Genomic DNA, 14,711 nt, shown 5'->3' with positions numbered 1-14,711 from the left:
AGTATTACTGCTCCCCTCACAGCTTCTCCTGTGAGAGGTCACTTGGATTTCTTTCCTTTCTCACCTACTAGGAAAGGACAGGCAGCCCAGGAGGAGTACAGAGAGATTGTGAGCAGCCATGGATCAGGTTAGGAATGCTAAAGCCTGAAAGAATTAAATCTGGCCAGGGGCATCAAGGGCAGCAAGCAAAGCACCTCTGTAGGTACACCAGTGATAAAAGGAAGACTTGGGAGAATGTGTCCCTCTGTGGAAGGAAATGGGAAACCCAGTTCCCTGGGATGTGGAGAAGGTGAGGTACTCGGCCGTGTCTGACTCAGCCTTCATGGCAAGCTGCTCCAGCCACGCTGCCGAGGGGCAGGAGGCAAAGGCAGAGAGTGGGAGCACAAAGAACCACCCTCAGCAGGAGAGGATCAGGGTGGGGATGGTCTAAGGGACCTGAAAGTGCTCAGTCCATGGGACCTGAGATGCACCTGTGGGCTCAGAGGGACTGGTGGAGGAAGTGGCTTGGCCACCATCCATCATGTTAGAGAAGTTGTGGCAGTCCAGAGAAGTTTCCACTGACTCCAAAAGGGGGAACACAGTCCCACTTTTTTTAGAAAGAGGAATAAGGAAGATCCAGAGAACCACAGGTGGTCAGGTCTCACCTCAGTGCCTGGAAAGAGCTTGGAGCAGATCCTCCTGGAAACTATGCTAAGGCACATGGAAAATAAGGAGGTGATTGGTGATCGCCACCGTGGCTTCACTAAGGGCAAACATGAGAACTTAGAGCCCCATCCAGTGCCTAAAGGTGCTACAAGAGAGCTGGAGAGGGAACTTGGACAAGGGCCTGGAGTGACAGGACACAGGGAATGGCTTCCCACTGCCAGTGGACAGGGTGAGCTGGGATATTGGGAAGAAATTGTTCCCTGTGAGGGTGGGCAGGGCTGGCACAGGTGCCCAGAGCAGCTGTGGCTGCCCCTGGATCCCTGGCAGTGCCAAAAGCCAGGCTGGACATTGGGGCTTGGAGCAGCCTGGGACAGTGGAACGTGTCCCTGCCACAGCAGGAGGATTGGAACAGATATAGTCTCTTCCAAACCAAACCAAACCCTCATGTGATACTAAAGCCTTTTATTAAAGCTCACCAGTGACAGAGGGAGTCTGTACTGCTGCTGAAAGGGCTTTTAGGTGTGCTCCAAACATGAGCCTCTTAAGCCACATATCCAATGGAAGCACTCTTTACATAAAATATAATTAAATTACAAAAGGTAACTGTGTTTGTGTAATCTTCCTAAGGCACCCAAGAATTTTAAAAGACCTTGTCCCGCTGATGTTACTTACAGCACACTCTTGTTCCTCTTCTGCCCAAAGTTACAGCCCTTGGCTAGTCAGAAACCTTAGCACACAAGATGACATAGTGGAACAGCGTAAAAAACAGGAACCAAACCCAAACCCTGGTGGAGCTGTACATCAGCCAGCAATGCATCATGGGCAGCACGTGGAAATGGTGACGTTGATGCCGAGGTTTCCGTTGTCAGCAAAGAGGTGTGCAGTGGCCGTATCAAAAACGAGGCAGTTGCTGTTGCGGATGGCCACGTTCACGCCGTCGTGGATGGAGCAGGGAGACGCCTCCCAGGTCAGCCGGTGGCAGCTGCCGTGCAGCTCCAGTCTGTACTGAAAGTTCTCGGCCTGCTTTCGGGTGCCGATGAGCAGCACGGTGGCAAAAAACTGCTGGTGACCTTCACACTTCTCCTGCTTCTTCAGCACCAGCATGAAGTGGTGACCAAAGCACGACTGCATCATCACCCAGTCCACTGCCCCTGGCAGGTTAATGTCTGTGGCAAGGAAAATGATGTCTTCTCCCTGAAGGGTGGTAATGCTTTTGTGGGCATGCATGAGGTGGGACATCACGGCTTCCAAGGATCCCTCCCAGTCACAGGAGGTACCAGGGCACGGGCAGGAGTAGGGACGGTACTCACAGATGGCTTCATGTTTTGGCTTTTCTGTGTGGTGGAGTGTCAGGGAGCAGCCTGTTGTGGCATACTGGAAAGAGACCAAACACAAGCCGTCAGGAAGGGCAGCAGCACCAGTATTGGCTGCTGCCACCCGTCAGCTGGAAACACGGGTGATCAGCCAGAGCTCTCGTGCTCACCGCAAATTTTACATTACTTGTATGTAGCCCTGGATTCAGGCTGAGCTTTACTTAGTTTTTGTTTCCACTTAAAATGGATTCTTCTTGGCTTTTGTGGCTGTTTTTTCCTAAAGCAAGCACTTAGATAAAATGGGCTGTATGGCTGAGTTGTAGTTAGATCTGCTGTTGCAGTTAGATCTGATCCGTCCAGATCAGCTGGAGAGGTCCTGGCTCGGATTTTCCTTTTCTTTAAAAAGAACAGAGGATTCTAGTTTCAACAACCGGGGTGGCGGGTGGGTGTCCTCTGCAGGGGGATCTGGGGGTACGGACGTGGGGGTGATGGGAGGGGGATTTGGGCAGGGGGGCAGGGATGGGGCTGCCCCTGCCCAGCCCCTCATCCTTACCTTGCACGGGAAGAGGACAGCCGAGGCCACCTTCTCCATGGCCAGGTTCCTGATGTTGGGGGTGAGGGAGCCCCGGCAGGTGGGACAGAGGCTCAGCTGCTGCCGGCATTGCTTGCACACCAGGTGCCCGGCCTGGCACTGCAGGATGGGCGGCAGCACATAGTCGAAGCAGATGGGGCACTCGAAGAGCGAGGTCAGCTCCTGCTGCTGCTGCTGCTGGGGGGGAGGAAGAGGAGGAGGAGGCGGAGGCGGCGGAGAAGCCCCGGCGGTGCCCGGCAGGACGGCGGCGGGGGACGGGGCGTGCGGCGGCGGCGGCTGCTGCTTCCCGCACGGCTTGCTCGGGCCGGGCCCGGCCGAGGACGGGCGGCTCATGGCCCCGGCACCGCCGGCAGCATCGGGCCGCGCCGGCACGGCACGGGAGGAGCAGCAGGCGGTGGTGCTGGTGATGATGATGGTGATGGTGATGATGGTGATGATGATGGGGATGGACGGGGCGGGGCCGAGCCCGCGGAGCCTGCGCGCGATCCCCGCCCCGCTCCCGGCGTGCCCCGCGCGCGACCGGCCGGACAGACGGACCGGACAGACGGACAGACCGGACAGACAGACAGACCGGACAGACGGACGGACCGGACACACAGACCGGAACAGACAGACGGACCGGGACAGACCGGACAGAGAGACGGAGCGGGACAGACCGGACAGACAGACAGACCGGGACAGACCGGGACAGACGGACAGGGACAGACCGGGACAGACCAGACAGACGGACAGGGACAGACAGACCGGGACAGACAGACCGGGACAGACAGACGGACCGGGACAGACGGACAGACAGACGGACCGGGACAGACGGACCCGGACAGACTGGACAGACAGACCGGACAGACAGACCGAGACAGACAGACCGGGACAGACAGACCGGGACAGACACACAGACCGAGACAGACCGGACAGAGGGACCGGGACGGACCGGGACAGACCGGACAGACAGACAGACCGGGACATAGGGACCGGGATACAGCGGAACTGACAGGGAGAGACCGGGACCGACGGGGATCGGGCCGTGTCACCCCCCGGCTCCCTGGCTCTCCGGTGTCACCCGAGCTGGGCCCCCCTCCGGTGTCACCGGCGCTGCGGTGCCCGGGGCCAGCTCCGCCCCGGGGACACCGCGAGCTCGGTGCCCTGAACGGAGCAGGAGCTGAACCGGGCAGTCCCCGCAGCTGTGACCAGCCTCTCCTCGCTGGGTGTCACGGCTTCTTTTTATTGTGTGTAAAATACAATAAATCTGAACCAAGTGTCTGGATCGCTTGCAGAAGGTTTATTGTTCCCGGCTGTCATTGGCAGCGCACTAAGGGTGTGACTTACAGGTCGTTTTGGAGCAATGAAAAAGGGAGCGGACAGTGGTTTCTGTGAGCTGCAAGAAATGTGCCCTGCCCATGTTTGTCAGGCTATGCAGGGTGCCAGAATTTGGCAATGGCAGTAAAATCACTGAATCACAGAACCCCAGAACAGTTTGGGTTGGGAAACCCTCTAAGACTTTGCAAGTCCAACCCAGCACTGCCGAGGCCGCCGCTAAACCACGTTCCCGAATGCCACATCTGCACAGCTTTTAAATCCCTCTGGGGCCAGCGACTCCACCACTGCCGTGGGCAGCTCTGCCAGGGCTTGACTCTCCTTTTCCTGCCAGCTGTGGTGGGAAGCAGGACCTGGAAAGGGAGTGCAGAGGGGCAGGGTGGCTGTGCCCCTGCAGGGCTGTGATGCATTACGGGCAGCCTGTCCCCTGTCCCCTCGGTGCACCAAAGGCTGCTTGACTGCAGGGACATTTTTGTCCTCCTGCAGTGTCCAGCTGTCGTGTGTGGTAGGTGCCAGTCCCCTCCCGGAGCTGGGGTCCATCCTGCTGTCCCCTCAGAAGAAGGGGTCTGTCCCGTTCCAGCTGACGGTGGCCCCTGCCCACCTGGTCCTGATTGCCATCTCCAGGGCCGGGCGCCTCTGCCCCGGGCTGCAGGGGCCTTCTCTTGGAGCCTCTTCCCAGTGATGAGAATGAGTGTCTGAAGAGGAAATGAAAAATAAATGTCTAAAAAAAAATCTTAAAACCCCATCCCCACTCTGTAAGGCTTCAGTGAAGGTTAAAAGCAGAAGCTTCTGCAGCTGTCTTGGTGCCGATGTGCTGCTGTTGTGCCCCAGGGAGCTGGGGCAAGCAGGGCCTCCCCGCCTGGGGACTGCCCCTGCACCATGGCCCCGGGAAATTCCGGCGCTCTGAGTGCAGCCCTGGGCTCCTGCACGGTGTTTGCATATTGCCTTTGTGAGCAGATGCTCAGATAGTATCTGTGGGCACACCACGCATCGTGACAGTTGATCTCAAACCACTCTGCTTCCCTGCAGATTTACTCTTTAGTTTCAGGGTTCTGAGTTTGCTTTAAATGCTGCAGTGAAAGGAGAGCGAGGAAGGAGCACCCAGTGAGGAAGGTGAGCGATGCACAGCTGCAGAGAAACAAGAACCTTGCACCAAGAGCCCCAAGCACAAAGCCTGGTTCACAACCCAAGCGTTACTGCAGCAGCAGTTTGTCCCTCCTGGGGGGATGTGAAACTGGGTGGGGAGCACGAGGGCCTCGGTGGCAGCTGGTGCTGGGCAGGAGGGCAGAACCCAGCCTCAGTCCCTGCAGGGAGCCAGCCTCGCCACCGCGGTGTGCAGGTCTGCTCTGGGGTGGAATTCATTCATTCCTTCCCATTGTCTGCTATGGAGCTGTGTTTTGGTTTGTGCTGAGCACAGGGTTGGTTGTATAGAGGTGATTTTGTTATTTCTGGGCAGTGCCAGCACAGCCAGGGCCTTTTCTGTTCCTCCTCCTGCTGTGCTGGGGAGGAAGCTGGGGGTGCCTGGCAGGCTGGGAGAAGACACAGCCAGCACAGAGGACCCAAAATGATCGAAGGGATGTTCCAGAGCGTGTGGCATCATGCTCAGGGGATAAAGGGGGAAGAAGGAAGAGGAAGGGAGGGGGGCTTTTGAGTGTGGTGTTTGTGTTCCCAAGTCAGTGTTGTGTGTGGTGGGGCCCTGCTGTCCTGGAGGGGGCTGAGCACCTGCCTGCCCCTGGAGGAAGTGAATTAATTCTTTGTTTTCCTTGGCACGTGTGTGTGGCTTTTGCTTTTCTTATTAACCTGTCTTTATCTCAAGCCACAAGTCCTTCAGCTTCTACCCTTCCAATTCTCTCCCTGATCCTGCTAGTGGGGGGTGAGTGAGCAGCTGTGTGGGGCTGGATGGGGTAAAACCACGGCAGTGGGAGACAAGGCTATGATAAATTTTGAATTACTCATTAAACAGTCCTGATTCCCGGTGTGTTTAAATTTGTGCTGAGTGTTTAACACAGGAACGAGAGCTGTCTGTGACCGTACCTCAGTCCCTGGCAAGCCCGGGTCCGTACCTACGGTCAGGTGTGCAGTTCGGGTCCGCTCCTGCTGCCCGCTGCAGAAGTACAGCTGGAAGAGTCTCTCGGATTTCCAGTCGGAGAGCAGCCGGCAGTCGGTGCCGAAGAGCACGCCGTGCCTGCCCGAGAGGCTGCAGAGCCACACGGGCACCCGGGGCGAGCGCAGCGCGGGGCTCACCTGCGCAGGGGGACACTGCAGGGGGACAGCCAGCCCGGCTGTCCGTGTGTCCCGCTGGCCCTGTGTCCCCCTGACCTGGGCAGTGCCAGCCCTGCTGTCCGTGTGTCCCGCTGTCCGTGTGTCCCGCTGCCCGTGTGTCCCGCTGTCCGTGTGTCCCGCTGTCCGTGTGTCCCGCTGTCTGGGTGTCCCGCTGCCCGGGCCGTGCCAGCCCTGCTGTCCGTGTGTCCCGCTGTCCGCGTGTCCCGCTGGCCCGGGGCTCACCTGCACTCACCTGTCGCTGTCCCGGTGCCCGCTCCCAGCGCAGGAATCCCACCGGTCCGCGCTGTCCCGGCCCCGCCGCCTCCCCCCGGCCAGCGCCGGGCTCCCGGTGGCCACCGAGCCCCCGCGGGCTCGCCCGTCCGGTCAGCAGCAGGCTGAGCACGGCCTGGGGACACAGCCCGGTCACAGCGGGGACAGGGACAGGCACTCCGAGCAGGGGGTGGCCTGCTCCCAGCTCTGTCTGTCACAAGCAGGGAACGCCAGGCTACCAGCGGCTTTTGAAAAATTATTGTTACTATCATCATCATCATCATCATCAATCATCATCATCATCATCGTCATCTGTTTTTTATGTGCACAGTCATGATTAAAATTGCAAAACATTTTTAAAAATTGATTTATGCTTATTTTTCCTTTGGATTACTTAACAAGCCATAGTTTTTTCCTAAATCAGATGTGGGAATAATAAAACCAGAACGCTTGAGGCGTGTGGCTGATCCTACCTCTGTACAGGTGACATTTCCAGAGCTGGCGTTCAGCAGAGGAGCTGTGTCACCCAAATCCTCCTGGACCCTGTGTGGCCAAGCACAGACCATCAGCACTGCCCCTCCCTGCCTGACCAGCACAAGTGGGAGGAAAGGAAAAGGCTTTTCAGACATAACCAAACTGCAGGAAAACGTTTAAAAAGCAAAAGATACCTTTCAAGTGTCCTAGAGAAAAGTAAACTGAATAAAAATAGGATCACTCCGTGGTTTCCTTCGCCTTCGAACTGGAAAAAGAAATAAGGGATCACAGGGGAAGAATTATGGCCGGTAAATCATATTTAATTAAAACAATTCTTGGGCTACAATGCAGCCTTAGGTGAGTGTGTTGGCTTAGATGACTAAGGTGTTATTCCAGGAAGATTTTGTAACCGATTTTGTTGAATAGGAGCAGGTAAAAAAAGAAAGAACAAGCTTCCAGTTATTGGCTAAATGGGTTTTATACAATTTTCCCCATGTTTTTGCTGAGGCTGCAAGCAATCACATCTTTGAGTGATGTACAAAATGCCCTGTTTACCCGGTGTTTGTGGGCTGAGAGAGCTGGAATAATGAACAAAGTCACAGGGATTTAATGGGAGCAGGATCCCTTCCCACAGAAAGGTTGGAAGTGATCCATGAACAAACTGTACATTAATGCACAAATGTCCTGATAATGGCACTACTGTGTCCGAAATGCCCAACTTGGATGGGAAATAAGGTGCGATTTAGCAATAAACAGCTTGCAAGAAGCAGTTAATCCCCACTTACACAATTGATGTGATCAGAGATGAACTCCTGAGCAGCAGCTTTCTCTGAGAACTCGAACAGCCGGATCTGCTGAGCACGAGCAGGTGAGGGCGGCGTGAGGAGACAGGAGCCACCCCAAAGAGCTGAGCTCTGGGATCCTTCCTGTGGCTCCGTGGTCAAGTGCAAGAGCAGGGCAGGGGTTTGCTCTGCCCCTGCCCAGCCTGGGCTCTGCAGGGACTCGGGATTGTCCTGACAGGATTCTCCTTTTGTCAGGAGAGGAGGATGGGCTTTGGGGAGGGGCAGTGCGGGTATCAGGGCTGGACCCTGGCCCTGGGGTGGTCACTGTTTGTGGAGCAATGCAAGGCAGGGGTGGTGTGGGAGATTCTCCATTTCAAAGCGATGTAAGGAAAATCCCGCCGGCAGAAGAGGTTCCGTACTCACTTTCTCAGTGAAGCTGCTGGCTCTGAACCCCTCAGGTGGCGTGGCGGTGACAGGGGCAGTGACGAGGCACACGACAGCTCTGTCCCCTCCTCCTGCTGCCCACAGGGTCTCTGCCAGGGCCGTGGCCAGCGCCTGCCCCTGCTCCCGGCGCCCGACCCGGCACAGCCTGGGCCAGGGGAGAGCAGGGCTGTGCCCGGGACACCGCGCAGGGCAGGGCACAGCCCCACATCCCCCTGTCCGGAATCGGAGGGGTTGGTGGGGAGAATCCCTGCCTGGAGTGCACGTCCCCACCTGCTCTGCACACCTGAACCTGCCTCTGGTTTGCCTGAACCCAGAGGCTGGCACTGACCGAGCAGTGCATGGGAATACTGTCCTCGTGTCCCACGGGGCCCAGCAGCTCACCTTTCCAGGTGAGTGCGTTCTGTGTCTCTTGTGAAGAGCAGGTATGTGATGATGTGTGCTTGTACGGCCGCCAGGATGGCTCTGGTTCCTCCCTGGGAACAGAAAAACAACCCTGCCAGGAACAGAAGAGCAGCCCCTGCCACCTGAGGGGTCTCAAGGAGCATGTGCCATCCCCAGAAGTCCCTGACCAGGGTGACAACAACAAGTCCTTATGAAGAGAAGCTACAGGGTAGCCCTGGCGTGTGTGGGGGCTGCAGGGATGCTGTGGGTGGCTCCATCCTCCCTCCACCCCGGGAACAGCACCTGGCTCCAGGTACCACGTGTGCTTGGGAGCCCCATGGTTTGATTTTTGTCCCCTCCGGAGCTCTGTGAGGCTGCACAGAGCAGTGCCCGTGCCTGCTCCCACCGTGCTGGCACAGCCAGGGCTGCGCTCCCTCTGTGAGCAGGAGCTGTGGAATGCAGGGAGTGGCACCAAGGCTGCGCCCAGCACTTCATCCCCCACACAGGTCAGGGGGATTTACAGTCTGAGTGTGTGTCTTGGCCTTCTGCTTTTTTGGGCGCAGTGTTCTGATGGTAAATAAGGAAGAAAATCTCCATCTCAGACCACGGCAGTCCGGGTGACCTCACTTGTCAGGTGGTGCAGGAATAACTGGGTAAGTCTGATTCTCAGAAAAGAAACAGGATCTTTGCAACCTGTACGGGTGTGTAGGGTACAGGTGTGCACAGCTCCAGCTCCACAGGTGTCAGGGACACCAAGCAGCAGCTGTCACAGGTGCCAGCTGCCGTGGGACACTTTTCCCATTCCCATGGGACACTTTTCCCATTCCCATGGGACACTTTTCCCTTTCCTGTGTGACACTTTTCCCATTCCCATGGGACACTTTTCCCATTCCCATGGACACTTTTACCTTTCCTGTGTGACATTTTTCCCATTCCCATGTGACATTTTTCCCTTTCCTGTGTGACATTTTTCCCACTCCCATGGACACTTTTCCCATTCCCACGGGACACTTTTCCCATTCCCATGGACACTTTTACCTTTCCTGTGTGACATTTTTCCCATTCCCATGAGACACTTTTACCCTTCCCATGGGACATTTTTCCTTTTCCTGTGTGACATTTTTCCCATTCCCACGGGACACTTTTCCCATTCCCATGGACACTTTTCCCATTCCCATTCCCTTTCACCTTTCCTGCCTGCAGCGCGTAGGCCAGGTTGGAGTGTGCTGGGTGGAAGCTGAAGTTTGCTGCTGCCCACTCCCAGCCGAACAGGGAGGTTGTGTTCCTGAAGAGGAGCTGCTGCAGCCCCTGGGGAGGAGCAGAGAGGGGCCAGGGTCAGATCTCTCAGCACAGAGGGTCTGTCCCGTGGGGGCTCTCGGGGTGCAGTGCCCTGTGCCCTCAGCCAGAGCAGAGCCAGTGCAGGGACCTCACTCAGCACCCACCCACCCTGCTGGAGCTTGGCTGCAGTGTGGAATAAATTAGATGTGGGAACAGTGCACATTTTGGGGACGATTTCACTGGGGCCCACCCTGCCATTGCCCACAGAACTGCCCAGGACAGCAGCACCTGGCAGCTGAGCTTTTGGGGCCAGGCACTCCACAGGAGCTGAAATCCCTCACTGAGGGTGTTAAAGGCCCTTTCCAAGCCAAACAATTCTGGGGCTCTGTAAGAGTCGGTCCGAAGATTGCCTGATTCTGCCTCACAATCATCACTGAGACCCTGAGACCCTGAGACCCCCACCACCCACTCCGGGCCGGAGCCGCTGAGCTGGGAATGGGCTGGGTTTGGTTCTGTGCAGAATTGTCACGGTACGCTGTGCCCCAGCAGGTGCAGGCTGAACCGTGCTCTCTGCAGCTCAATCAACAGCCTCACTCACAATGGTCCATAAATCTCCCCACCTTTTGGCCCCTCGCCTCGAAATGGACTATAAAATTATCACCCTCAGAAGAGACCTTTGGAGATTTCCTTCTCCCCAACGGACGGAAAACATCGCCGGATTATCTGAGGATGTCCCATCTGTTGGTAGCTATTCCCCCTCCTCTCTCCTTCTCCCTTCTCTTTCTCTGTCTCTTTGTCTCTCTCCTCTCTGTTTCTCTGTCTCTCTTTCTCTCTGCCTCTCCTCTGTCTCTTTCTCTGTTTCTGTCTCTAATTCTCTCTCTGTCTCTGTCTCTCTGTCTCTCTCTCTCTGTCTCCCTGTCTGTCTTTCTCCCTACTCCATCATCCCTTTTTCCCTCTCCTCCTCACCATTACCCCAAAACTGAATTGTTGATCCTCAATAAATTGCTTGGCTGTTTGTTGCTGAACAAACCCTCAGTCTCTTGCTGCTGTCCTTCACACCCTGCTGTCAATGAACCATCACGAGCCCGCTCAGGCTGTGACAGGCTCCACGATCCTGTGTCCTGTCCTGAGGCTGTTCGTCAGGGAAGCCCCTAAGCACAGGGAAACGTTGCCTGTTGTCATTTGACTGGTTCTCTCCTGAGAATTATTGAGTGTCAGCTTTAAGGCTGAGTTCCAGCCGTGTTTGTCAAGAGTCTCCTGCAGAATCCATCCCCGCTGCCCAGCTGACAGCATTCCCTTTTCTTTGGGAGATCCCGTTACAGCTCATGGTTAATTCAGCAGCAGCTCACCATCGCCGTGTCCAGGGAGATGGGGCGGCCGCCCTGGGGCAGCAGGAGGGGCTGGGGGACGCTGCAGAGGGGCTGGGACCCCCGGGACCCTCCAGCTGCGGGTGCTCCATGGCCAGATCTGCTGGGTCCTGGCTGCGGGGAGAGGAGCAGCAAGCAGAGCATCAGTCACCAGGGCTGTCCCGGCAGTGCCAGGGGGAAACAGCAGTGCCAGGGGGGACACAGCACTGCCAGGGTGGGCACAGCACTGCCAGGGTGAGAACAGCACTGCCAGGGTGGGCACAGCACTGCCAGGGTGAGCACAGCACAGCCAGGGTGGGCACAGCAGTGCCAGGGTGAGCACAGCAGTGCCAGGGTGGGCACAGCACAGCCAGGGTGAGCACAGCACAGCCAGGGTGGGCACAGCACAGCCAGGGTGAAACAGCACAGCCAGGGTGGGCACAGCAGTGCCAGGGTGGGCACAGCAGTGCCAGTGTGGGCACAGCACAGCCAGGGTGAGCACAGCAGTGCCAGGGTGGGCACAGCACAGCCAGGGTGAAACAGCACAGCCAGGGTGGGCACAGCAGTGCCAGGGTGAGCACAGCAGTGCCAGGGTGAGCACAGCAGTGCCAGGGGGGACACAGCACTGCCAGGGTGGGCACAGCAGTGCCAGGGTGGGTACAGCAGTGCCAGGGTGGGCACAGCAGTGCCAGGGTGAGCACAGCAGTGCCAGGGTGGGCACAGCAGTGCCAGGGTGGGCACAGCACAGCCAGGGTGGGCACAGCAGTGCCAGGGTGAGCACAGCAGTGCCAGGGTGAGCACAGCAGTGCCAGGGGGGACACAGCACTGCCAGGGTGGGCACAGCAGTGCCAGTGTGGGCACAGCACAGCCAGGGTGGGCACAGCAGTGCCAGGGTGAGCACAGCAGTGCCAGAGTGGGCACAGCACAGCCAGGGTGGGCACAGCACAGCCAGGGTGGGCACAGCACTGCCAGGGTGAGAACAGCACTGCCAGGGTGGGCACAGCACAGCCAGGGTGGACACAGCATGAGCACAGCACAGCCAGGGTGAGCACAGCAGTGCCAGGGTGGGCACAGCACAGCCAGGGTGAGCACAGCAGTGCCAGGGTGGGCACAGCACAGCCAGAGTGGGCACAGCACAGCCAGGGTGAGCACAGCAGTGCCAGGGTGGGCACAGCACAGCCAGGGTGGGCACAGCAGTGCCGGGGTGGGCACAGCACAGCCAGGGTGGGCACAGCAGTGCCAGGGTGGGCACAGCACAGCCAGGGTGAGCACAGCACAGCCAGGGTGGGCACAGCAGTGCCAGGGTGGGCACAGCAGTGCCAGGGTGGGCACAGCACAGCCAGGGTGAGCACAGCACAGCCAGAGTGAGCACAGCACAGCCAGGGTGGGCACAGCACAGCCAGGGTGAGCACAGCACAGCCAGGGTGAGCACAGCACAGCCAGGGTGGGCACAGCAGTGCCAGGGTGGGCACAGCAGTGCCAGGGTGGGCACAGCACAGCCAGGGTGGGCACAGCACAGCCAGGGGGGCACAGCACAGCCAGGGTGGGCACAGCAGTGCCAGGGGGGAAACAGCACAGCCAGGGTGGGCACAGCAGTGCCAGGATGGGCACAGCACAGCCAGGGTGAGCACAGCACAGCCAGGGTGGGCACAGCACAGCCAGGGTGAAACAGCACAGCCAGGGTGGGCACAGCAGTGCCAGGGTGGGCACAGCAGTGCCAGTGTGGGCACAGCACAGCCAGGGTGAGCACAGCAGTGCCAGGGTGGGCACAGCACAGCCAGGGTGAAACAGCACAGCCAGGGTGGGCACAGCAGTGCCAGGGTGAGCACAGCAGTGCCAGGGTGAGCACAGCAGTGCCAGGGGGGACACAGCACTGCCAGGGTGGGCACAGCAGTGCCAGGGTGGGTACAGCAGTGCCAGGGTGGGCACAGCAGTGCCAGGGTGAGCACAGCAGTGCCAGGGTGGGCACAGCAGTGCCAGGGTGGGCACAGCACAGCCAGGGTGGGCACAGCAGTGCCAGGGTGAGCACAGCAGTGCCAGGGTGAGCACAGCAGTGCCAGGGGGGACACAGCACTGCCAGGGTGGGCACAGCAGTGCCAGTGTGGGCACAGCACAGCCAGGGTGGGCACAGCAGTGCCAGGGTGAGCACAGCAGTGCCAGAGTGGGCACAGCACAGCCAGGGTGGGCACAGCACAGCCAGGGTGGGCACAGCACTGCCAGGGTGAGAACAGCACTGCCAGGGTGGGCACAGCACAGCCAGGGTGGACACAGCATGAGCACAGCACAGCCAGGGTGAGCACAGCAGTGCCAGGGTGGGCACAGCACAGCCAGGGTGAGCACAGCAGTGCCAGGGTGGGCACAGCACAGCCAGAGTGAGCACAGCACAGCCAGGGTGAGCACAGCAGTGCCAGGGTGGGCACAGCACAGCCAGGGTGGGCACAGCAGTGCCGGGGTGGGCACAGCACAGCCAGGGTGGGCACAGCAGTGCCAGGGTGGGCACAGCACAGCCAGGGTGAGCACAGCACAGCCAGGGTGGGCACAGCAGTGCCAGGGTGGGCACAGCAGTGCCAGGGTGGGCACAGCACAGCCAGGGTGAGCACAGCACAGCCAGAGTGAGCACAGCACAGCCAGGGTGGGCACAGCACAGCCAGGGTGAGCACAGCACAGCCAGGGTGAGCACAGCACAGCCAGGGTGGGCACAGCAGTGCCAGGGTGGGCACAGCAGTGCCAGGGTGGGCACAGCACAGCCAGGGTGGGCACAGCACAGCCAGGGGGGCACAGCACAGCCAGGGTGGGCACAGCAGTGCCAGGGGGGAAACAGCACAGCCAGGGTGGGCACAGCAGTGCCAGGATGGGCACAGCACAGCCAGGGTGAGCACAGCAGTGCCAGGGTGGGCACAGTGCCCGGCTGCGGGCTGGCAGGGGCTGGGGGCTGCCCTGGAACCTGGGTGCCCTGGGCTCCACAGATACCTGGGCTGCAGGTGTGGGTGTGTGACCTCCTCAGCGTGCCGACCAAGGACAGCCCAAAACTCACCAGACAAACAGAAAATATTACCTTTGGAGAAGGAGTTACCTGATGAGTTGTGCTGTTGATTTCCAAGCTGAAAACGTAAAATAAAGTATAAGTTAAAACACCAACAGAGGGGTTTTAACATTGCTAGCGTGTGGAGAAACCAGAGCCCAGCCAGAAGAGAACCCCAGAACAAAGGAAGAGCTGTAGCTTTTATGTTACTGAGGACATTAAATAATCACCTGGAACTAAAACTGTGTTCAAGAAGCAGAATTAAAAAAAAAAAATCTTACCCACGGAAATTAAAGATTTCTCTCCATTTGCTCAGATCGGAGATTCTGCTGGTGATCTCCTCCAGCTCGGTCGGTGCAGGGTGCTCAGCCCCACGGCCGCTCATGGCAGGCGCTGCTGTCCCCTCGGGGCTGCGCAGGGGATGCTCCGGGTGGTGCTCTGGGGGATGCTCAGGGGATGTTCAGGGGATACTCAGGGGATGCTCAGGGGATGCTCCGGGGATGTTCAGGGGATGCTCCGGGGATGCTCAGGGGATGCTCCGGGTGATGCTCTGGGGGATGCTCAGGGGATGCTCCGGGGATGCTCAGG

General features: G+C 58.5%; 2 protein-coding genes across 2 annotated transcripts; both read right to left on the bottom strand.

The window, feature by feature from the left end:
• Window positions 1-1,090: 1,090 nt before the first annotated feature.
• On the bottom strand, window positions 1,091-2,883 carry SIAH2 (siah E3 ubiquitin protein ligase 2). The gene is made up of 2 exons (XM_033068711.1): window positions 2,512-2,883; window positions 1,091-2,019 (listed from the first exon to the last, which is right to left on the bottom strand). The coding sequence occupies exons 1-2, from the start codon at window positions 2,881-2,883 to the stop codon at window positions 1,462-1,464; spliced, it is 930 nt and encodes a 309-aa protein (XP_032924602.1). The 3' UTR covers window positions 1,091-1,461.
• A 1,424-nt stretch (window positions 2,884-4,307) lies between these two features.
• On the bottom strand, window positions 4,308-14,508 carry MINDY4B (MINDY family member 4B). Its single transcript, XM_033068941.1, has 11 exons — window positions 14,405-14,508; window positions 14,175-14,202; window positions 9,666-9,785; window positions 8,478-8,569; window positions 8,076-8,241; window positions 7,656-7,721; window positions 7,065-7,135; window positions 6,870-6,939; window positions 6,380-6,532; window positions 5,928-6,183; window positions 4,308-4,559 (listed from the first exon to the last, which is right to left on the bottom strand). Exons 1-11 carry the CDS (start codon window positions 14,506-14,508, stop codon window positions 4,417-4,419), a joined length of 1,269 nt encoding a protein of 422 aa, XP_032924832.1. The 3' UTR covers window positions 4,308-4,416.
• Between the last annotated feature and the right edge of the window lie 203 nt (window positions 14,509-14,711).

This window comes from Catharus ustulatus, chromosome 10 (assembly GCF_009819885.2).
Source record: "Catharus ustulatus isolate bCatUst1 chromosome 10, bCatUst1.pri.v2, whole genome shotgun sequence".
Taxonomy (NCBI): Eukaryota; Metazoa; Chordata; class Aves; order Passeriformes; family Turdidae; genus Catharus; species Catharus ustulatus.
The sequence above is the reverse complement of the archived record's forward strand: the minus strand, read 5'-3'. Positions and strand labels throughout refer to the sequence as shown.

Coding starts and splice junctions, on each gene's coding strand:
- MINDY4B (XM_033068941.1), bottom strand. CDS start 14,508: ATGAGCGGCCGTGGGGCTGAGCACCCTGCACCGACCGAGCTGGAGGAG. Junction 9,786..14,174: donor TCAACAGCACAACTCATCAG/GTAACTCCTTCT, acceptor GCTCCTCCCCAG/GGGCTGCAGCAGCTCCTCTT. Junction 7,722..8,075: donor CCAGCAGCTTCACTGAGAAA/GTGAGTACGGAA, acceptor CGTGCTCAGCAG/ATCCGGCTGTTCGAGTTCTC.
- SIAH2 (XM_033068711.1), bottom strand. CDS start 2,883: ATGAGCCGCCCGTCCTCGGCCGGGCCCGGCCCGAGCAAGCCGTGCGGG. Junction 2,020..2,511: donor CTGTCCTCTTCCCGTGCAAG/GTAAGGATGAGG, acceptor GTCTCTTTCCAG/TATGCCACAACAGGCTGCTC.